The 24,310-nt window shown below is 35.2% G+C and overlaps 1 protein-coding gene across 7 annotated transcripts; it reads left to right on the forward strand.

Moving 5' to 3' along the window:
- The first annotated feature begins 285 nt into the window (after positions 1 to 285).
- Positions 286 to 22,309, forward strand: LOC136030072 (uncharacterized). Of its 7 annotated transcripts, none has more exons than XM_065708714.1 (3): positions 286 to 421; positions 11,405 to 11,858; positions 21,172 to 22,309. In XM_065708714.1, exon 3 carries the CDS (start codon positions 21,175 to 21,177, stop codon positions 22,141 to 22,143), a length of 969 nt encoding a protein of 322 aa, XP_065564786.1. In that variant the 5' UTR covers positions 286 to 421; positions 11,405 to 11,858; positions 21,172 to 21,174; the 3' UTR covers positions 22,144 to 22,309. The 7 variants fall into 7 exon arrangements, with proteins under 7 accessions (XP_065564786.1, XP_065564783.1, XP_065564787.1 ...); XM_065708711.1 differs by having other exon boundaries at positions 11,405 to 11,707; XM_065708715.1 differs by having other exon boundaries at positions 11,405 to 11,600.
- The last annotated feature ends 2,001 nt before the right edge of the window (positions 22,310 to 24,310 follow it).

Genomic DNA, 24,310 nt, shown 5'->3' on the forward strand with positions numbered 1-24,310 from the left:
GAAAGCCCCCCATTTTGCACCTTTTAAATTGGCAACAGCATATTATTTGTAGGTGCCGTTTTAATAAAGTCTAAAACTGATCTATTGCAGATATTTCCAAAATACATTGCTCGATTCATCTTAGCATTGTGTTACTTTTCCATTTCTTCAAATCCAAAATACCAATATTGTAATTACCTTTCGAATTGAGATGTGTTACATTAAATCAAGTGAAAGTCGGTTTAAATTCCCAGCTTAAATTTATTCAAGACGCGACACGCGCGATTGATCTTTTTCCCGCGCTGCGCGGTGGGATAGACCACAATTTATCCTGAAAGTTTTTCAATGAAAAAGTAGTTAGTTATAGCTCGTGAAAACATGGATAAAAAAGGACTATAAAGCAGCGTGTTAAATTGAAATCAAAGTAATTGATTTGTTATAGGTAATAATTAATGTTTTATTTTACAGGTTTAAAAAGAAATAATTCATCATGGACTTGATAAAGTTAAAAAAAGGATACTTATTTAAACCCCCAGTTGGGATATAGCATGCAGGGGCTAAAATCCCACATTTTAGAAAACCAAATTTAATTATAAGAGAAAATCATTAGAATACTTGCATGATTTTATCCAGGTTAGGGGGTTCAGGGTTTGAGCCCCCCCAGAAATTTTTCTTTGGCTCCTAAAAACGTAACAAAAATGCATATAAATAAATTTTGAAGGGTTTTCCTGAGGTTTTTGTACCCCCCCCCCACTCCAAAAAAAACCGGACAAATTCCTGAATGTGCCCTTGCATGTTTGTAAATGGCAAGATATTCCAAAAGAAAATTGATGAATAGAAAATAGAAAAGGATTAAAAGAGAATAATTAAACGGATATGGAGTGATTCAATAGAAAAGATATAATGAAAAGAAAATCACTAATGCAACAGCACAAACACAGAAACAAACACACACCACAAAACCGAACATAAAAAATATAAACTATAAAAAATAATAAATATTAAATAATAATATTTAATAAATAATTTATCAAAATAATAAATAATATATAATATATATATATATATAATATAAATATATAAATATAAGCTATAAAAAATAATAAATATTAAATAATAATATTTAATAAATAATTTATCAAATATAATAAATAATATATAATATAATATATAATACTAGCTGTTGGGGTGGCGCTTCGCGCCACCCCAACACCTAGTTGGTGGGGGCGCTTCGCGCCCCCCCCCCCAAGCCCCCCCGCGCGCGTAAGTCGTTACGCGCCATAATAGTTACGCGCCATTGTAGTTGTGTCCCTATGTCCCACCTGTGAATATAGATAGATATATATATATATATATATATATATATATATATATATATATATATATATATATATATATATATATATATATATATATATGGTTTTAACTACGTAAAACTTGCGAATATACAACATTCTTTGCTGTCCCATTGTCTTTGCATATAAATAGATTGTCAGGTTTACCGACTCTTGAACATGCAACATATAATGGTCCATGGGAAAACAATCTGTATTCAGATCTATACCTCATGATTCTAATGATTGCCCTTGAGCTTTGTTGATGGTGATTGCTAATCGACCATTCCCTGTCCCGGTGTCCCGGTCGTCATTTATATCCCCCTGTTTCCCCCGGTGTCCCCGTTGTAGTTGTGTCCCTGTGTCCCGGTCGTCATTTATATTCCCTGTGTCCCGGTCGTCATTTGTATCCCGGTGTCCCGGTCTGTATATACATTCGTTTTTTAGTTTTGTTTTTCTCCTTTATTTTTTTCCTTTTTTTTCTTTTTTAGTTTATTTAGATTTTTAGATTTTTTAGTTTTTTTATTAGTTTTTAGTTTTTTTTTCTTTTTAGTTTTTTTGTAGTTTTTACCTTCATTTTAGTTTTGTTTGTTTTTTTTTAACTTATGTCCTGGTCGTCATTTATACTCCCTGTGTCCCGGTGCTTTGTTGATTGCTAATCGAACATTCCTTTTGTCTCGTCATTTATTTTTTTCTTTTTTAGTTCTTTTAGTTTTTACCTTTTTTAGTTTTTTTTAGTTTTTTAGATGAAAATTTTTTTTAGTTTTTTCCTTTTTTCTTTTTAGTTTTTTATTGGTTTTTACCTTTATTTTAGCTTATTTTTCAGTTTTTTCCTTTTTTTTAGTTTTTTTTTATTTTTTATTTTTTTTAGTTTTTTACCTTTTTTTAGTTTTTTTATTTTTTTTAGTTTTTTAGCTTTTTTACTTTTTTTATTAGTTTTTAGTTTTTTTTGTAGTTTTTGCCTTTTTTTAGTTTTTTCAGTTTTTTTTAGTTTTTTATTGGTTTTTACCTTTATTTTAGCTTATTTTTCAGTTTTTTCCTTTTTTTTGTTTTTTTTTAGTTTTTAGTTTTTTTAGTTTTTTACCTTTTTTTAGTTTTTTTAGTTTTTTTAGTTTTTTAGCTTTTTTATTTTTTTTATTAGTTTTTAGTTTTTTTTGTAGTTTTTGCCTTTTTTTTAGTTTTTTTAGTTTTTTAGCTTTTTTATTAGTTTTTAGTTTTTTTTGTAGTTTTTGCCTTTTTTTAGTTTTTTTCTTTTTAGTTTTTTTGTAGTTTTTACTTTCTTTTTAGTTTTGTTAGTTTTTTTTTTACTTATGTCCTGGTCGTCATTTATACTCCCTGTGTCCCGGTGCTTTGTTGATTGCTAATCGAACATTCCTTTTGTCCTGGTCGCTTTCTCTTTGAGTGTCGTCATTTATTTTTTTCTTTTTTAGTTCTTTTAGTTTTTACCTTTTTTAGTTTTTTTTAGTTTTTTAGATGAAAATTTTTTTTAGTTTTTTCCTTTTTTTCTTTTTAGTTTTTTATTGGTTTTTACCTTTATTTTAGCTTATTTTTCAGTTTTTTCCTTTTTTTATTTTTTTTTTATTTTTTATTTTTTTTTAGTTTTTTACCTTTTTTTAGTTTTTTTTAGTTTTTTAGTTTTTTAGCTTTTTTACTTTTTTTATTAGTTTTTAGTTTTTTTGTAGTTTTTGCCTTTTTTTAGTTTTTTCAGTTTTTTTTTTTAGTTTTTTATTGGTTTTTACCTTTATTTTAGCTTATTTTTCAGTTTTTTCCTTTTTTTTAGTTTTTTTTAGTTTTTAGTTTTTTTAGTTTTTTACCTTTTTTTAGTTTTTTTAGTTTTTTAGCTTTTTTATTAGTTTTTAGTTTTTTTTTGTAGTTTTTGCCTTTTTTTAGTTTTTTTAGTTTTTTAGCTTTTTTATTTTTTTTATTAGTTTTTAGTTTTTTTTGTAGTTTTTGCCTTTTTTTAGTTTTTTCAGTTTTGACGTCACCTGATCCAGTTTTTTCAGGTGACGTCACCTGATCCATCCACAGACAGACAACTTATTTTTATATATATAGATATATATATATATATATATATATATATATATATATATATATATATATATATATATATATATATATATATATATATATATATATATATATATATATATATATATATATATATATATATATATATATATATATATATATATATATATATATATATATATATATATATATATATATATATATATATATATATATATATATATATATATATATATATATATATATATATATATATATTATACTAGCTGTTGGGGTGGCGCTTCGCGCCACCCCAACACCTAGTTGGTGGGGGCGCTTCGCGCCCCCCCCCCCCAAGCCCCCCCGCGCGCGTAAGTCGTTACGCGCCATATTAGTTACGCGCCATATTAGTTACGCGCCATTGTAGTTGTGTCCCTGTGTCCCACCTGTGAATATAGATAGATTTATATATGTGTTTCAAACTACGTAAAAATTGCGAATATACAACATTCTTGGCTTTCCCATTGTCTGTCCATATACAAAGCCGTATGTACTAATAATGACGTCATATGCAAACGCTCTTTTTACAAACAAACAAACATGCATACGCACAACTCGTTTTTATATAGATAGATAGATAGATAGATACAATACAAATTAACTACGTAAAACTTGTGAATATACAACAGTCTTCGCTGTCCCATTGTCTGTGCGTATAAATAGATTGTCAGGTTTACCGACCCTCCAAGATGCAACATACAATTGTACATTGGTAAAGCAATCTGTATTAAGATCTATACCGCATTTTTCTAGTGATTGCCCTTGAGCTTTGTTGATGGTGGTTGCAAATGCTAATCGAATTGGGAATTGCAATCTTTTAAATTGAAAAAGCAGATCCGTTGGAATCATGGGAATGCGAGGAATAAGAACAGCCTCACCCTCATAAGGCCCTGTCAAGATTGTGGCATCTATTAGGTTTTCCATTGTTTTTTTTTTACGGCAAGTCGCGTGCCATTGCAAAGCTTTGGTGGGTTGATATTTCTTAAAAGTATTATTGGTACGCCTATTTTTAGTTGTAGCAGGTGTGGTGGACACCCTGAAGGATCTATGGAATTTAAAAATGCAGATGGATAATTAACCGCTTCATTTGGTTCCGAAATACAAATTAACTGCGTAAAACTTGCGAATATACGACATTCTTCGCTGTCCAATTCTCGCTGCATATAAATAGATTGTCAGGTTTACCGACCCTCGAACATGCAACGTACAATTGTCCATGGGAAAAACAATCAGTATTAAGATCAATACCACATTTTTCTAATGATTGACCTTGAGCTTTGTTAATGGTGATTGCAAATGCTAATCGAATTGGGAATTGCAATCTTTTAAATTGAAAAGGCAGATCTGTTGGAATCATGGGAATGCGAGGAATAAGAACAGCCTCACACTCAAAAGGCCCTGTCAGGATTGTGGCCTCTATTAGGTTTTCCATTGTTTTTTTTACGGCAAGTCGAGTGCCATTGCAAAGCTTTGGTGGGTTTATGTTACGTAACAATATTATTGGTACGCCTATTTTTAGTTGTAGCACGTGTGGTGGAAACCCTGAAAGATCTATGGAATTTAAAAATTCAGATGGATAATTAACCGCTTCATTTGGTTCCAAAACTGTGTCGACTGACTTGTAAAGGACTGCCTGGTCTTGAATCTTGGTCAAAACAATATTGTTGATTTCGTGGACGTCTATATTTTTGGGTGCGAGAATCGCTCTTTCACTTAGCCATTTATTATTTTTATAATTTTTTAGAATATTCGGAAATACTTTTTCAATCAATTCATTTTTGGACGTCACTAAATTACAGAAATCAGCAGGTAGTTGTATACGTCCTGAAATTGAGTCTACTGGGAGCTTTCCGTTTCCCATTGCCAGCAATTGATCTGAAAATGTTTGACCAGAGTCATCGTTTTGCAATCGGACACGCATATTTGTAGTTAATTTTAATGTTTTTACGTGTGCCCATAAATTAGAATTTTTCAGGCAAGCATTCATTTCGTCTGCAGGAGTTGATCTAGGTATTATAGGTAATGTTTGCCTGAAATCTCCCGCAAGCAATATTAAGGTGCTGCCAAAGGGTTTCGACTTCCCTCGCAAATCTTTCAAGCATTGATCCAGAGCCTCGAGCGATTTTTTGTGTGCCATTGTGCACTCATCCCAAATAATAAGTTTGCATTGCTGCAATACTTTACCCATCCCAGATGATTTGGAAATATTGCACGTGGGAGTTTCTGTAGAATGCAAGTTCAGAGGCAATTTCAAAGCGGAATGAGCAGTTCTTCCACCAGGCAGCAATGTTGCGGCTATTCCGGACGACGCAATTGCCAACGCTATATCATTTTTAGATCGAATTGATGCCAGAATCAGTTTTATCACAAACGTTTTACCAGTACCTCCTGGCGCATCCAAAAAGAAAATTTCTCCAACGTTGTTATCGACACAATGCATTATCGTATCATAAATGTCTTTTTATTCCGACGTTAACTTGGAAATGTTATTTTGTACATACGACAATAGATCACTCGTACTGTAACTTTGTTCACGATCCAATTCTACACATGTCGAAACAGCAGCGATACGGTTAGGTGAAGGCATTCCCAAACCCTGAAGAGGTTTGTTTGCCATACTTATGCAAAAATCTTCTATAACAACTAAAGTGTAGTTATAAATTTCTGGTGTAAAATCAAAAGTCATGTCTGACGTCTCTAACTGTTTTCGATGAAGTATATCTTCGGACATTTTTGACTTATATTTTTCCCATAAATCTGTAGGAGCTGATGGAGAGCAAGTTGTTAAAATGATGCCAAACAATGCACGAATTTGACTTGGGGTTGACGTTTCGCACGCGTCATTGATGCAGTTATCCCAGTGTTGGTCATTCTCCAATAAATTCAGAGCTTGGCATGCACTACGGTAAGTGTCATGTATAGTACCATTTACAGTCCTCAAATACTCAAAGGATGTCGGACCGGGTACATTCACCAAAAGCAGGCGTAGAAAGAAGCATTCATGTTGATTGGGGTGAACGGTGTAGAGTCTTCCTATCGTGGTATCTTTGAAGATGGTAGGTTGGCCGTCGACTGACGGATTCAGGACTCTTTGTTGCACGTTGGTTTCCGTGAAATAAATACGTTGACCATTCTGTAAATGTACCGCTAAGTGAACAACAGCTGGACTACGTTCATGTATCGGAAATGAAAGAATTCGCCAAACAGCTTCATTACTGCTTATGTATCTTCCAGCCTGATATTCTACGATTTCATCGAAATCTTTGATTTCGGACTGCAAGCCAAAAACTGCCATGTCACTGCCTTTGTTGACGTATTTACATATGTATTTGATTGCCTTTACGGAGTTACAGTATTCAACGTTTATGTGTGCATTAAATGTTTTTGATAATAAAGGGGAATATGGAACAACCCACTGGTTATCTACTTCGATGGTGGTACCGTTACGCTTCTTTATTATTGCTGTTTTACCGCCATCTTCAGTAGATCTTCTTCTATATTGTGGGTAACCATCATTGCCAGTAATTGTTTTGGGTACTAAAAGTCGAGGATATTGCTTTGTGCACCTTCCTTTGGCCATGCGTGGTGAATTATCGACTGGGTTGTACCTGAATGCCAGGCGATAACTTTCAGATTGCTCTGATTCCTCGGCACGCTTTCTTTTCTTACTTTCTCTATCAGCAGCAAGCCTGTTTCACTGCTGGTCTTTTGATTCCTCGGCACGCCTTCTTTTTTCACTTTCTCTTTTAGCAGCAAGTCCGCTTCTGCGTTGCTCTAGTAGTTCCTCGGCACGCCTTCTTTTTTCACTTTCTCTTTTAGCAGCAAGTCTGCTTCTGCGTTGCTCTGGTAGTTCCTCGGCATGCTTTCTGTTCTTTCTTTCTCTATCAGCCTCAAGCCTGTTTCCCTGCTGGTCTTTTGATTCCTCGGCACGCCTTCTTTTTTCACTTTCTCTTTTAGCAGCAAGTCTGCTTCTGCGTTGCTCTAGTAGTTCCTCGGCACGCCTTCTTTTTTCACTTTCTCTTTTAGCAGCAAGTCTGCTTTCGCGTTGCTCTGGTAGTTCCTCGGCACGCTTTCTTTTCTGACTTTCTCTATCAGCAGCAAGTTTTTTGGCATAGACTCTTTGAGCATCTTCATCAGTCATTATAAACTTAAGCATTAATAGAATTCTACGCGAACATACGTCTTATATAACTTGAATGACGTCACGCCTTCAAAGCAAAAATGATGGCAACTAATTTCATGACGTCAGCCGAAACATGACGGCGAACATATGTCTTATATAACTTGAATGACGTCACCTTCAAAGCAAAAATGATGGCAACTAATTTCATGACGTCAGCCGAAACATGACGTCACCTGATCCATCCACAGATCCACACACAGACAACTTATTTTTATATATATAGATATAGTCTTCCAGAAAGGAAGACTGTTTTCCTACTTTATTAATTAATATAGATTAGTACTATAATTATTCATATTTTAATTCATCCTGAACTTAGTTTCCAAGAGACTGCAACTTTGTTTCAACAGTTTGACTTAATAATAGAAACAGGTACACTTAATGTCAGCTATTTTCACCGTGTGAAAGCATTCAACCTAAAATAACTAAAAATTTCCCTGGGCCGCAGAAAAAGTGGAACATCTGGAATAAGGGAGTATCTACCGTTGCGTAAGTCTGCTACCTCTCGCATTTATAAAAATTTTATTTTGACTGAAAGATGCCCAGTGGCTATACTTTTTGGTATCTGAAACAGAAAACACAAAAAAAAAACTTGGAAATGGCAAATATAGTGGCATTTCAATAACTATAATTTGTTCTTTAAGACTCCTCGCTTTGAGGTTTGTCAAATGACAGCCCTTTGCGAAGCTACGCTTTTTTACGCATAGCAGAAACCTCCTTTTTTATGGAAGAGACATGAACTTTAAGCCCAGATTGTTGTCAAAACTCAAGGGAAGGTAGTCCTAAGGGGAAAACCGACAGTCCAAGAAATATCGCTGCAACACCGACAAAAAGGGTACGACATATTTATGGAAAGATTAGCCAAAAATGTGTTTGTTTTTTTCTTTTATTGCTTCTTTAGCCCGTTGTGTTAAGCCTTTATTAAACTGTCTATTCACACGAATAATTTTTTTCAGCCAAAAGAAGTTATGTGCAAAATGAAACAAATTTAGACGATTTTCTTCTCTGCCCAAAATAAAGAAAACCTTTTGATTGGATTGATTGAGTATTCTTAATTGGATTAATTAAATTTTTTATTGTTATCTATCGATAAAACTAAAGCCACAATTTGGTTTTCGTTTCACATTACACTATATGGCTTCCGTTAATAAACACCGTATTGTAGCCTCTGCTGCCTATGCTATTTTGACGATGCTGATGAGGTATAAAATTGGATTCCTAAGTTATCAAAATTGATCTTTTTCAAAATACACTTTTCAGCACTACTTTTTAGTAACGTCAAGTTAAACCTTGAACTTGGTTTTTAACGTACGACATTTTGATACTGAAAAATTCTTTAAGCTCTTATTGTCTTTTCTTGAAGTTTTTGAAGCCATCCTTTTCAATTCTCTAAAGTTAAGAATTTCATTTTGAAAGCAAAACAATAAGAAATTTTTTTTAGCCTTAGTATAAATTAAAGAATTAATAAAATAACTCTATTATTATGGCTGGTAAACATATTTCTTTTGAAAATCCGAAAGACTTTTTTTCTAGCTAGAATAGCTAATTCCGTGTCAAAAATTTTTGTATCCCGACCCTCTATAACGCATACATACTTTACCTGACTAGATAGAGACTTTCATATCTCTTTAAAAAACTTCATCGGGGGCCAGTATTATCCAAGTAACAATATACTCAGAAGGGGTGGGGTTAAAGTTTGAGGGAAACCAAGTTTTTCAAAACCATGAAAGCCCTGATTTTAGGGAAATCTGGACAATTCTGGGAGAGAGAGAAGAAATAATTCATTCAATCATTTAGCCTATTCCTATGGATACATTGCTTTAAATTTCAAACAGCTTGTGGTAGTGAATTGTAAGTAAAGTCGGCTCAATAGTAACCGAATCGCTGAAAACACACTTTTGACAACAATATACAAATCATGTGAATCGATGTTGATTCTAAATATATATAGTTCATTAAGTTTAACATAAGCCATCAATATAACCAGATGCCAGGAAAGACCTGATTGAAGATTTTGCGACCAGATAACTTACCCTGAGTTAACTCAGCAAACATTCAATAATTTAAAGTCACGTGTCCCAATTAGTACAACCTTTATTAATCTAAAATATCAGTCAGTAATCAATTACTTAGACAAGGAAGATCCAAAAGGGGAAGGGCTTAAAAGACGACTTTGACAAAACAATATTACTACAACTATTATCAACAACTCACTGCGGTATCAAGCGACCCAAGGTCAATACAGCTACATACACTCTTCCCCCCAATTTATTTAGAGTTTCTCCAAAATGCCGGTTATTTTTTTCCGGATTTTTCACTATTCCATCTTTTGCTGTTTGCCCCTTTTGTCTGTTTTGAAGAATCTGATCCCCCTCTTTTTCTCTGCACTCTCGCTTTGTGTCGAAGTTCCTAAAAGTGAGTACTTCTGTTAAGTGGGAAAAGTAATAACCAAGAATGACGTTTCGTAGACGATGACGTTTCAGCAAAACGAGCGAAAGTACCTATCAAGCATTTCCTTAACCGAACTTTATAAAATCAACTTTGAAACTTTTTAACGTTATCATTTTTATGATGAACGGGTCATTAAATTAATGATAAGGATTTAAGTGCCAAGTTACATTTTATCTTAAGCCATCCTAGTGCAGCAGTATCATCCATGGGTACTCGATCAGGTCATTTATATGTCAAAAACTGTACCAGTTGCCTTTCTTAATATATACAGCATTAAATTCTAAGGGGAAATCATTTTTTTTTTGAAATATTCCAAATGAAACTCGATAGTCAGAGGTTTGATGTAGCCTCCATGCTGTTCTTTACAAGCATAAAAACTTACCTCCTTCTCTAGAGCTTTCTCGTATTATATCTCCCCCAATTTTTCACCCGACAAGACAGACACAAAGGAACAAAGTTCGGTCAAGTTATCTTGATGCTGGCAAGTTGAGAACAGAGTATTTGAAGAATAGCGTCATTTGACTTGGCACTTCAATATGGAGTGATGCTCTTGAGGAAGCTATTCCTAAGAGTTTCACTGATGACTTTTTCAACAGAAGACTCAACCTCAGAATTAAAACCTCATTGAAAAACTAGCAACAAAACGGATATTTAATTATACTTGACGCCGCAAATTTAGGATTGAGAAAAAAGGAGAAAAAACCTCGTTTTTATGCCCACATTTTCGACTTTGGACTGGAGGCCCTTTTCGCCAATCTTAGGAGCAAATTTCCCTTATCTCCCCTGCGTTACTACATGCAAAAGTTTATTTCTACGCATAGTAATAATTCCTCCGAAGAATTTCTGGAAATGTATTTGGAAATTTTTGACTATTTCAGCCAAAAACCGTATTTAGTTCGCGAGTATAATTATAGAGAATGTAATTCGCAAATTTAATCGGTTTGATCAGTTATACTTCTTCTAGTTTTTGCACTTATTTTGTAATGGTCATGGAAGTATTTTATTAGTTTCAATCCAATGAATGGACTGAAAAAATAAATCAAACACAGGATCAACGCTAAAGAAATGTAAATGGAAGTATACCACGAGGATCCAGCACTGCACGACCGGCAAGTCTGAGGTCAGTGCTGTCTATAACAGAACTACAAAGAATTAGCATAAAAAGCCAATGCTTTTGATGAACTAATTGTTAACAAATTTTTTTTTTAAGTTTTGGTTATTATTGCCATGAATCACCCTTTGCTCACAATTCGTTACTAGGAACTATTTCGTTCTACACTATATATTCTCCATCTATTTTAAGAATCCAGGTAGAATATTCAGAATCCCTTCTTTTCTTTATTCTTTTTGTTGGTATTAAGTTCCCTTTAGCTTCTCAACTTTACAGGTGGGAAGAATTGTCCAGGAGAAAATAATCCCGGAAGTTTGTTCGGGGGAGAAATTTCCACGGTCAGGAATTTGGTGGAGAGAATTTTGCATGCAAGATGGGGGGATTTCTGCAGTCGTGAATTTTTAAGTGAATTCGCTGGAGCCTACAATAGACGCTATGAAAAAAAATTCTTAGTGTGCTGGATGGTCTAGTGGTAAATGTTTTGGCCAATTATTGAATATTCATGGTTTTAACTCTTCGTTGATGGTGATTTTTTATTATGAATTGTTGCTCAAGTGCTTTTGGTCCTTATGCTGCTTTGTGAGTTTCTCTCCTGATTTATCAAATTTCGTGGCCATTCTCATATATGGTGTATGTTCATGAAGTAAACGAATTTAAATTTGCTGCTGAAAAGCTATCAATAAATTTAAGAAACAAAGACTGTTATCTAAAGTAATGACAACTAATAAAGGTATAAACTGACCTTTTTTGGCTCTTTACTTTTTCAATAGATTTTTAATAGAAAACAAACCTGATTTAATTTCTGATTCAAGTTTTCTGATTCAAACCTTTAATTTAAGTTCTTAATAGAACTGACAAGAACCTGAATGTTTTTAGAAATTCATTCACGTCACGTTTTTTCGCAAAACCCATTTTTTCAGATTATATATGACATTCGCGTGTACCATGAACGACGTGGTTCTGCTGTTGACATAAAACAAAAAATATACAATAATTGGTATTTGTTAAATATCCCAAAACACTCAAGAACTGAAATTAGGTAAAGGTATAAAAGTAAATTATAACCTCTAATTTTGGATTTGTAAGTTTAATCTGGTGTAAGTTCCAAGCTTACATTTGGGTTATTAACTGTTGTCTATTAAACTTTGTTTAGCCAAATGGATTGGTGCGCGTGTTTTAGGACCCGAATCCTAGTGTACACAATTATTTGGTTTGGGACGGGGGTCAGTGGTGTGACTCTGTAAGCGCAGCCAGAGTCGAACCAGCTCTTTGGTACCTGGAGAAGGTAAACAGGAAGGGTGTGCGAAGGCACAGGATGGTTGGCCCCAAGCCCCCCATTGCACTTCCCGGCTGAAGGGCTAAGAAACGGAGATCAGCACCACCGGCAGGGACTGTAAAGCCCAGTGTCGTACTCTTTACCTTACCTTTTTTAGCTTTATTAAACATGTTGTTTTAATTACTAAACGATAACATGATTTTAATTATGTCAGTGTCTAAAAACTGTCAGTGTCTTTCTTGCTAACCATCCGTCAATTCTGCTTTTATTTGGTTTATTTATTTGGTGTATTCCTTAAAGATAACATTCAAAAGTCGAAAATAACTATTGTGTACTTGTTAAATATTCCCAAAAGACTCGAGAAGTTGATCTATGTGATCTCAGAAAAACTGGTTTGTCTATTTCATTCAGTTATAATTAGCTTAGTCCAGTGAGAAAAACTACGATGCATGTATATTTTAATTAATGTAAAGAGGTGGTTAGGTCTTCAACATAATGTGTTCTGGGCGGCTTGCTTTCCATAATTTTTCTCTGTAGTTTCCATAATTTTGGTATTAAAGTATTATATTTCCATCATGTTTTTGGTATATTTCATTATGATTAACCTAACTAATTATTATGATTAACCTAATTTCAGTTCTTGAGTGTTTTTGGGATATTTAACAAATACCAATTATTGCATAATTTTTTTTATGTCAACAGCAGAACCACGTCGTTCATGGTACACGCGAATGTCATATATAATCTGAAAAAATGGGTTTTGCGAAAAAACGTGACGTGAATGAATTTCTAAAAACATTCAGGTTCTTGTCAGTTAAAATCTATTAAAAAAAAGTAAGAGCCCATGCAATTTTTAGGTTGAGTGTTTTTGGGATATTTACCAAGTACCTATTATTGCATAAGATTTTTTTTAAGTCAACAGAAGAACCGCATCGTTCACGGTATATGCGAATGTCATATATAATCTGAAAGAATGGGTTTTGCGAAAAAATGTGACGTGATTGAATTCCTAAAAACATTCAGGTTCTTGTCAGTTAAAATCTATTAGAAAAAGTAACGAGCTCATGCAATTTTTTGGTTGTAGACCTATTACGATTATTTCCACGGAAGCATGACCATAAATTGCTTAACTCTGCATTATTCATCCTGTTTTGTGGTTTGGTTGAGGTAATTTACAATAAAAACCTATTAAATATTAATGTCTCGTACGTAGTCGTGATGACATTGAAATAAAACCTAAAGCAACGAAATCACCAGATTTTATAAAGGATGCAGTACTTTATGAAAGCTTGGCTGATCGTGGACGAAGAACGAGGTCAAGGTAAAACCGGGTTTATATCCTATCTCCTTTAAGCCTATTATACAAATCAATATTTTTGCCCGTGTTTTAAAGAAGAATATATTTATTTTTATTATCTAGAGCCACAGCTACGTCTTGTCGCGAAGCCATTTGCATTGCACCATATTACCAAAAGAACCTGAAGAAAATGTTGTATTTTCTTCACTTACTTTCATATTTTTGAGACCCCCCCCCCTGCTAAAAATTTATTTTTTAAGCATATACTATAATACAAATATTTATATTCATTACGGGTATCTCTAGGGCCCAAACTTAGCTGTCAACGGCCCTGTATTCTTTATTATTATAACTTTGTCCACAAATTTCGTTTGCTTCATCTTGACATGGTCCAAACATCTCGAGCAAATAGTGAAACTAGTTATGCAGTAAGGCTAGTATTGGTGGCTAAGACTGCACACTGTTTGGAAAGACTGCACAATGGAAAGGCAGAAATAATGAAAGAATGTAACAGTTACACGGGGAATTCCGTACGGGCCGAAAAACGGGACTAATTTATTTTTATAAATTTAATATCGTTTCATTGTTATTGCAATAGCTTTGTTTTGGGTTCTATTCACTTTTGCTCGTTTTTATGCATATTTGAGACCCATAAATTGCTTTACCTTAAATTTAGGAGATTACCAGAAAAAATAAACATTGCAAGGGATTTTGACATTAGAATGCCATTATGATTTACTAACAACACCAATCTGGACTTCATTTTCATTGGGAGTGAGGTTGCATCATATCAAACGAACGGAAATCAGCTGTCAGTTTAACGACTGTTAATTTAATGACTACCATAAAAAAAGAAAAGAAAAACTTACTAAACAAAAAGGTTCTTGGGTGTGTTCCCTTATTTATTATTAACGATTAAGAGCTTTATATTTATTATAATTAGCGTTATTTGAGAATAATTTTGATTATAGTTATAATTTTCAGCCTAAATAAGAGATGGCAGCAAACTTAACCCCTAAAATGTGTATAATACATAATAGATTTGAACAGAGATGCAGGTGAAATCGGCTTAAATTAAATTTTGTGATAATTTACTGCAGTCAAATAAAATAAATTTATTTTTTCTCAACACCATTGACCTTTGTTTATCTGATAATGGAGCTTCACATAAAAATCAAGTCAAATGACCGAAAACTGGGTACTCGAAGAGATTAACACCTGTAACTGCTTTGAAAAAATGACAGGGTTAATCAATATGTAATTAATTCGTTGTTTCGTATAAATGTTGGTGTTTCATTTGTATAGTTTTCGATTATCTGCTGCTGACTGCCACTGTGTATGTGACCGAGACATCCAGGGATTTTTTGTTATTTCACTGTGAAATAAAAGAATTATCCCCTATTGATCAGTTTAACACCTGTAACTGCTTCGAAAAAATGACAGGGTTAAACAGTATGTAATTAATTCGTTGTTTTGTATAAATGTTGGTGTTTCATTTGTATAATTTTCGATTATCTGCTGCTGACTGCCACTGTGTATGTGACCGAAACATCCAGGGATTTTTTGTTATTTCACTGTGAAATAAAAGAATTATCCCCTATTCATCAGTTTTTTGTACAAGACAAAAGTCTCTCATACCTCCCTTCTTCCAAGAGTTGAGGAATGGACCTCAGACTTGAGGAAAGGACAACAAAATTTGCTTACATTTGACCAATAGTCTCCATAATCCCAGCCAAATATCTCTTTTTCCTGTTCATTATCTCTAGACCTTGTTTCCCTCTACCTCTCTACCTTAATACAAATCTCCATTATTCCTCTAACAGAATATTCCACAGGTGGATATGGAATATCTTCCCCCTATGTAATCAAAGTGTTAAAAAGTGGATCCCACCCCTTTCTCATTTTTACCCCTCTTTTTATGGCACTTGTGCCAAGTGACATATAGCGATCGCAAATTCTGTCGGTCGGTCTGTCTGCCTGTCCCGGTTTTGCTAGTTTAGGCGCTTCCAGGTAAGCTAGGACGATGAAATTTGGCAGGAGTATCAGGAACTAGACCAGACTAAATTAGAAATTGTCTTTTCCATGATTCGACCCTCTGGGGGGAGTGGGAGGACGGTTAAATTGGAAAAATTAGAAACAATGAGGTATTTTTAACTTACGAACGGGTGATTGGATCTAAATGAAATTTGATGTTTGAAAGGATATCGTGTCTCAAAGCTCTTATTTTAAATCCTGACTGGATCTGGTGACATTGAGGGGAGTTAAGAGGGGGAACCTAAAATCTTGGAAAACGCTTAGAGTGGAGGGATCGGGAGGAAACTTGGTAAGAAAAATCAGCACAAGTCCTAGATACGTGACTGACATAACCGGAACGGATCCGCTTTCTTTGGTGGAGTTAGGGGGAGGGATTAATTCGGAAAAATTAGAAAAAAGAGGTATTTGTAACTTACGAACAGGTGATTAGATCTTAATGAAATTTGATATTTAGAAGGATCTTGTGCTTTAGAGCTCTCATTTTAAATACCGTCTAGATCCGGTGACATTGGGGGGAGTTGGAGGGAAAAACCGGAATTCTTTGAAAACGTGAGAATTGAGGTATCTTTATCTTACGAATGGGTGATCGGATCTTAATGAAACTTATATATAGAAGTATATATAGATATGATATATAGAAGGATCTTATGTCTCAGATGCTCCATTTTCAATTCGAATCGAATCCGGGGACATAGGGGATTGGAGGGTGGAAACAGAGATCTTGGAAACCTGAAATCTTGGAAAACGCTTGGAGTGTAGAGATCAGGATGAAACTCGATCCGTTGATTTTTGAATTTAAAAAAGAGGGAATTTCAGGATTTTGAACAACTGAAATCAGAGGCAACGCTATAGCTTTACCTGTTGTAACCCACGCCTTCTTTTCACCATATGCACCGCATCAGAATTATGAAAAAGAAATTTTGTTCAACATAGTTTAAATAGCCTATCACATAAAAGTGCCTCCTGGGCCAAAAAATCCCCCCCCACAGAGCCTAGGGGCAAGTATTGTAAATTATTCCCCAGGAGCATATAAAGTTTGAATGGAAGGGGAAGCCGTGTAAACTTTGAAGGAGGATGATTTGATTGGAAATTGAAAGTTATATTTCCCAAGTGATCAGAGGGCAACTAGCCTATCCCACGGCTTCTTTCCCTATAAATCTGACCAGAATATTGAGATATCCATTTTGTTCAAAATAGTCCAAAGATGACATAACAATAACTCCGTGGTTGACATAACCCCTTGAAACCCAGGGGTAGCAGTTGTAAGTTATGCTCAATGGGCATATAGGGTTCTTTTGGAAAGGATGACCGTACAAACTTTGGAGGGGGCTCATTTGATCGGGAATCGAGAATTACAGCTCCATTTTCAAGAGGCAAAGCTGGTCGGAGGTTAGGTAGCCCCCAAAACCCTATTTTCCACAAATATATCCGATCACAGTTTTGAGATTGCCATGCTGTTCAAATTTGTCCATTGATCAAATAGCTCTACTTCCAGGGCCGACATAACCCTCCAGACTCTGAGGGCAAGAGTTGCGATTAGGAGCGCGGGGGCAAATAAGGATGTATTGAAAGAGTGGTCGTAATGACCTTAGATTATGCTTATTTGATTGGAAATTGAAAGTTCCTGTTCTTAATAGTCCAAATATCATATAACAGTGCCTCCTTTGGACTATTTTGAACAAAATGGCTATCTCAACATTCTGGTCAGATTTATAGGGAAAGACGCCGTGGGATAGGCTAGTTGCCCTCTGATCACTTTTGACTCTGATCACTTGGAAACTATAACTTTCAACTTCCAATCAAATCATCCTCCTTCAAAGTTTACACGGCTGCCCCTTCCATTCCAACTTTATATGCCCCTGGGGAATAACTTACAATACTTGCCCCTAGGCTCTGGGGGGATTTTTTGGAGGGTAGGTAGCCCCCTTCCCTATTTTATACAAATGAATCCGATCACAGTGTTGAGAATACCGTGCTGTTCAAATTTGTCCATGGATCATATAACTCTATTTCCAGGGCTGACATACCCCTCCAGACCCTGAGGGCAAGAGTTGCGATTAAGAACGTGGGAGAAAATAATGATGTATTGAAAGAGTGGTCGTATAAATATTAGATTATGCTTATTTGATTGGAAATAGAAATTTCTTGTTCATAATAGTCCAAAGATCATATAACACTGCCTCCGGTGATGGCAAAACCCATCAGAACCTGGGGGGTAGGGGTTTTAAGTTATGTCCTGGGGCTTATAAGTTTCTTATGGAAGGGGTGGCTGTATGAACTTTGGAGGAGGTTCATTTGATTGGAAGTTGAAATTTATAGTTCCCTTTGTAAAACTTAAAATTGATTGAAGATCAACTAGCCCCTTCCACGCCCTTTTTTCCCCAAATGTATCCGACTGAAATTTTGATGTAGCCATTTTGTTCAACATTCTCTAAAGATTCTATAACCATGCTTTCAGGGTTGACACAACCCCCCGAAACCCATATACAAGGGCTGAAAGTTATACCTAGGGGGTATATAAGATTCTTATGGAAAGTGTAGTCGTGTAAACTTTGGAGGAGGGTCATTTGATATTAAAATTGAAACTTTTAATTATTCAAGCTATTGTAGCTATTCAATTATTCAAGAGCTAAAAGTGGTCGGAGGGGAACTAGCCCTCTCCCCCAATGCTCTCTTTTACTCAAATGCATCCGATCGGAATTTGAGATAGCCATTTTGTTAAAAATAGTCCAAATTTCAAATAGCAATGCCACCGGGGTTGACACAACCTACCAGAGCTCAAAGTTATGGTTTTAAGCTATGCCCCTCAGCATACTTGATTAGAAATCAAATTCCCCCGCAGCCCCCAGGGGAAAGAATTTAAATTATCTGATTTTTACATTTTTAACATGAAGGATTTATTATTGGGAAAGGGGGAATGTTTGATCCTGAGTGCGTCCGAAAAGTCTATGGGTATTGAGGTAAAATTTTGCGGAATGTTGTGGGGCATGGTAAGCTAAGTAAAAAGATACTACCTGTATCGAAGTTATCAATAGCACACCTACAATATTTTAGGAACAGGTAAGGGTAAACTTTCAGAGCCATTTCTACTGCTACTATGGCTGCAAATGCGACTAGTTGCGACTGCAACAGGGACTTCTTCTGACTGCGAGGACTTATGACTGCGATGCGACTGCTCGCAGCTGAATACTACACTTGCTTGTGACTACTTTCAGAGAATGTCAGACGATATTGAAAAGACCAAAACACATTATGTGCATGCTGACGGTCAAAAGGGTGCATCAACAATATCTCAGGGTTGGCTGAGGATATTAAGTTGAAAATTTCAATGCATGTAGAACCTCCAGGGTTAGTTGAAACTTTAAAAGTTTTCATTTTTTCTCAAAGGTACTTTTTTGAGAATGAGATTAACGGTATAAATCTCTACCCACCTTAAATAGAGGTTATCGTTAACCTAATACCTGATAATAAAGAACGAAGAGAAATTAATTAAAAAAAACTTTCTGAAAAAGAAGTTTTCAAAGAAAAGTAGAGGCTATATTAAACTTGAGATCATCAGAAATAAACTCCTATAATAATTCAAACTCAAAAGGACCAGGAATCACTATTAAAGGTTAAATAAAACGCAAAACGAACATAAAAAACAATCATAGCAAACAAACAATCAACAGGTACTAATAAACGAATAAATAAATCTTAAAGCAAGTAAAGCTTAAACGGAATGGTCAAACCAAGCTTAAAACGAACAAGAATTGCTATAAGCTAGAGTTTGGCTACTGCTCCCTTCCCTAACTGTAAAAGTTCAAAATGCGTCATTTGCGCATTATTGAAAGCTATATGTGTCTTGAACAGTTTTGTAAAGAACTAGTAAAATCAAACTAAACATTTGGTATTTAGTGAAATTAATTGCTGAAAGCTCAGTAATTCAAGATTTTGTTTCACTGTAATTTTTATTTTGTTTTCAGTGTTGCAAGTACAAAAGAGTTGCCTTTACCTTTCTTTGAAAAACTTTTTTTTTGTTTTTTTTTTGTTAATAGCTCTTCAGGATCAGGCTACAACCAAGTCCAGAATATTTATAATAAGTCCATAATTTCATATTTAGTAGAATAAACATGTATTAATTTTGTAGAACAAGCGAACTGAAAAATTAGAACTATGTTTTCTCTTTCATTTCAAAAGAAACAGAAATAGATGGAGGTTGTAATGATTATTCATATTTCTATTTCAGAGTTTAATACCAAGATATTAAGTTGGAAATAACTCCCGGATACATTCGTGTGAATAGCCGGTGCACGAACGTGTCTCGTATTTGCTTGAGAGGGGGGGGATTTCTTTTCAGATGAAGGATTCCCAAAAAAACTCCAAAATACGCATCAAAAATGTGTTTTTATGCTTTTTATTACGTTTTTACGAGTTGGACAAACATTAATTTGGGGGAAGGGTTCAAAACCCATAGCCCCTCCCCTGATCACGGCCTTGAGCCGAGGATTAAATTTCTTATTTGTTGTCTGTTGAACAGGTATTTATATTAATAAATACCTGTTTTTTAGTTTTTAGTTTGAATTTAGTTTTTAGTTTAGTTTTAATAGTTTTTTTTTCGGCTACTGAGCCCTCTGAGATTTTTGGACTCTACTTTTCGATTGGCGTTTTAATACGGGCATGAACTTTGAAAAAGTTGTTAAGGCATCTTACTTCACAAAGAAAACACACTCATGCGGTTATAATGCTAGTGCATTAATCTGAGCTAAATTGCATGGGTTGTGTGACACGAGGAATACTTAAATACGATAGAGATGTCTACATTCTAATTCCATGGGGATTGAGTCTCACGAAAGTTGAGTTCAAAGGCTGAACGTGGTTGAGTTGCATGGTCGCCGTTTTTGTTTTAATGTGGAAATATGTCTAACGTGACAGACGTAAAGTGAATGAAAAAGGCACACCCTTTCCATTACATCTATTGGGGAATTCTTTATTTAGAAAATGCATAACGCGTTGAAGGCCTGACGTAAATATGTATCTGGAGATCACTGTATCTTCTATTATTTGTAATTTTAACTTAAACGTTAATTTAAAATTATATACGCAAGGCATTTTAATACATTTTTACATTTTTTTTTAGCCTAAAAGACGTTTTTAAAGTGTTTTACTTTAAAAATATTTGTGTTTACCTATTTATAATATATAATATAAAAGTGATTTATCTAATTATAATTTGTTATATTATATATAGGCTAAGGTATAATTTGCCAGCTGGAAGCTTATCAATAAACGCCAGACAATCTTTCAAACACTTACTTAAAGTTACTATTACAATTTGTTTTTTTTTTTGTGTGCGTGGCTTTTAAGATATACAAGATGAATAAAGCATGCCTAGATCTATATTAACCATATGGGTAGTAACGTCAAAACTGGCAATCTAATTATTTTTTCTTTTAGATTATGAGCTCTAAATGTGAATCTCGTCCAACTGTGAGCGTGTCGGCACCTAGTGTAAATCAACGGGTCTTGCGGTCGCCAAGCCGTGAATCTATTGTAACAGAATTTTCTCTTTTGAATCTCTCTGCCGTTGGCACCGATGCCAAGACATCAAGTCTCCGTGTACGAGACATCCCACACAGAGGGCCAAGTCCCAATGCAGGAAGGCATCGATTTCTTCGAGTTTCCGGAGAAATATCTCAAGCTATCCCTGAGCTTTGGTTTGAAGAGGAAAATGATTTAATTAAAAGTTGTGGGGCTTTAAGCTCAGCTTTAGGACTTCAAAAAAGTTTCAGCACTAGTGATGTGACCCAGCTTGCTGCTATGGAAATTTCAGCAGCAGCAAATGCATTAAGACCTTCGGTGTCAGACTTTGTTATTAATTGTTGTCGGTATGACCTTCCACCTGGAAGACTTGATGCTACGTCTAGATCGTGTTCTACTTGGGTTGCTGTTGGTGATATGGGAACAGCTACATCTCAGTTACCCTCACCACAAGGGCGTCCACCGGGTTTAGTTTCAACACATGAGCACGATTTATTGCCTATGTTCACAACTGCAGATTTAGTGCGCTCCGTTAACAAAACAGTAAGGCAGAATTACATTCGCAGGAGGCTGTTTACTACTTACAGAGCCTTAGAAAGGATGGCTCAGAGCCAATTTGATTTAGACAGATTAGAAAGCATAGCAGCTAATGCAATCCGCCTGGCAAGTGCACCAAGTAGACTTTTAAAAACTTTTAAACCTGAATCGCCTTTAGTTACGAGGAAAGGTGTGAAAGATCCAAAACTAGCGCTGACAGTAAAGGATGTTGAGCGAGATCGTGGTAAACCTCTATCTCGATATGACAGAAATATAATGATATTTAATTGGTTACATACCCTTGATGAACCAGATTTAAGCGGTGAGCTGTGTGAAATCAAACAGCCTTAATGGATTTTGGTGACTGTTTTCGTGGGAAAATAGTTGGCTCATAACTATTGCTCTCAAGGTTTTTTATTTAGTAGATCACTGTGGTAGACTTCTAGTCTCGTTAAGTTGAAGCATTTTATTTTGATGAAAGAAAATTTTATTATAAACATTATAGAACTTTATGGAGGCTTTGTTATACTTATTTTTCTAAACCGTTTCTAGTGATGCTCTTGTGAGTTACTTTAATATATAGAAGAATTTTATTCGTCTTTTATTCTAACTTTTATAATCTTAATTTAAATGAAGTCATTGCGATGTTCCTAATAGTTATTTTAGTTCGGAAAGTTTTTTTGTTTTTTTTTAACAAAAAACCCTAGAAGGGCAAATAAAAGAAATAATAGTTTGAAGACGCAGCGAAAATTTTTGACAACTGCCGTATCTAGTCCAAAAGAAAACTATACTAGGTCTAAATTTAATTAGACTTAACTTAATTCTAAATTTAATTGACAACACTTCTTACTGTTAACAATAAATTCCCGGCTTTAAGAGATACTTTGACCTTGGGTACTGTTCTAAGCGAAGTGTTCCAGTAAATTACCCGTTCTCGTGAACAAGTGTGCCTCCGCTGCCTCTGTACATATCTTGTGGTGCCTTTAAAGACAAATTCCTCTCCTCCTTGAATTTTCAAACTCCCATGGAGGTTCTCTATATCAACGTAACAGAAATTCATCCCTAGTCCTTTTGGTATACCTGTAATTTTGCTAAGTAATGAAAATAACTTTTTTTTCGGATTGCGTATTATAAAAATAACTAGCTGTTGGGGTGGCGCTTCGCGCCACCCCAACACCTAGTTGGTGGGGCGCTTCGCGCCCCCCCCCAAGCCCCCCCGCGCGCGTAAGTCGTTACGCGCCATATTAGTTACGCGCCATTGTAGTTGTGCCCCTGTGTCCCACCTGTGAATAGAGATAGATATAAATATATGTTTTTAACTACGTAAAACATGCGAATATACAACATTCTTCGCTGTCCCATTGTCTGTGCATATAAATAGATTGTCAGGTTTACTGACTCTTGAACATGCAACATATAATTGTCCATGGGAAAAACAATCCGTATTCAGATCTATACCTCATTATTCTAATGATGTGTCCCTGTGTCCCGGTCGTCATTTATATTCCCTGTGTCCCGGTCGTCATTTGTGTCCCGGTGTCCCAGTTTGTAATTTCTCTTTGAGTGTCCCGGTCGTCATTTATATTCCCTGTGTCCCGGTGTCCCGGTCGTCATTTGTGTCCCGGTGTCCCAGTCTGTAATTTCTATTCAAACAATCCCTGTGTCCCGGTCGTCATTTATATATCCCGCCTGTGCCCCGGCGTCCCCGTTGTAGTTGTGTCCCTGTGTCCCGGTCGTCATTTATATTCCCTGTGTCCCGGTCGTGATTTGTGTCCGGGTGTCCCAGTCTGTAATTTCTCTTTGAGGTTCCCGGTCGTCACTTATATTCCCTCTGTCTCGGTCGTCATTTGTGTCCCGGTCTGTAATTTCTCTTTGAGTGTTTTTTCTTTTTAGTTTTTTTTTAGTTTTTTACCTTTTTTCTTTTTTCAGTTTTCTTTTTCTTCTTTATTTTTCAGCGTCACTATAAAGTACATATCGACGAACCTTTGTTTTTTTAACTTAAATCTGGTAGGCATTGATGACCTTATCCAAGTCAAAATCCCAAACCCAATCATTATCGCTATCATTTTCAGTTTTGATATGTTTTGACTCTCGCTGTCCATGTGGATTTTCATCTAACTGCGCGGTTTTGCGTTCTTTATCCGCAAGCCTGTTTTCTTGCTGTTCTTGTGATTCCTCGGAACGCTTTCTTTTCTTACTTTCTCTATCAGCAGCAAGTTTTTTGGCATAAACTCTTTGAGCAGCTTCCTCGGCTGTTGCCATTGTAGGTTCTTCAGTCATTTTACAATTAAACATTTTTCCGTGAACAAATGTCTTAAATACCGTTAATGACGTCACCGTCAAAGCAAAAATGACGACAACTAATTTCATGACGTCAGTCAACACAGAAACATGACGTCACCTGATCCACAGACAGACACACAGACAGACAACTTATTTTTATATATATAGATTGAAAGGTTTTAAAATGTCGTTTTTTTCACTTGTTCTGAAGCCCAATTTAATAACAATTTTTTTA

The sequence above is a fragment of the Artemia franciscana genome, chromosome 8 (genome assembly GCF_032884065.1).
Source record: "Artemia franciscana chromosome 8, ASM3288406v1, whole genome shotgun sequence".
Lineage (NCBI taxonomy): Eukaryota > Metazoa > Arthropoda > Branchiopoda > Anostraca > Artemiidae > Artemia > Artemia franciscana.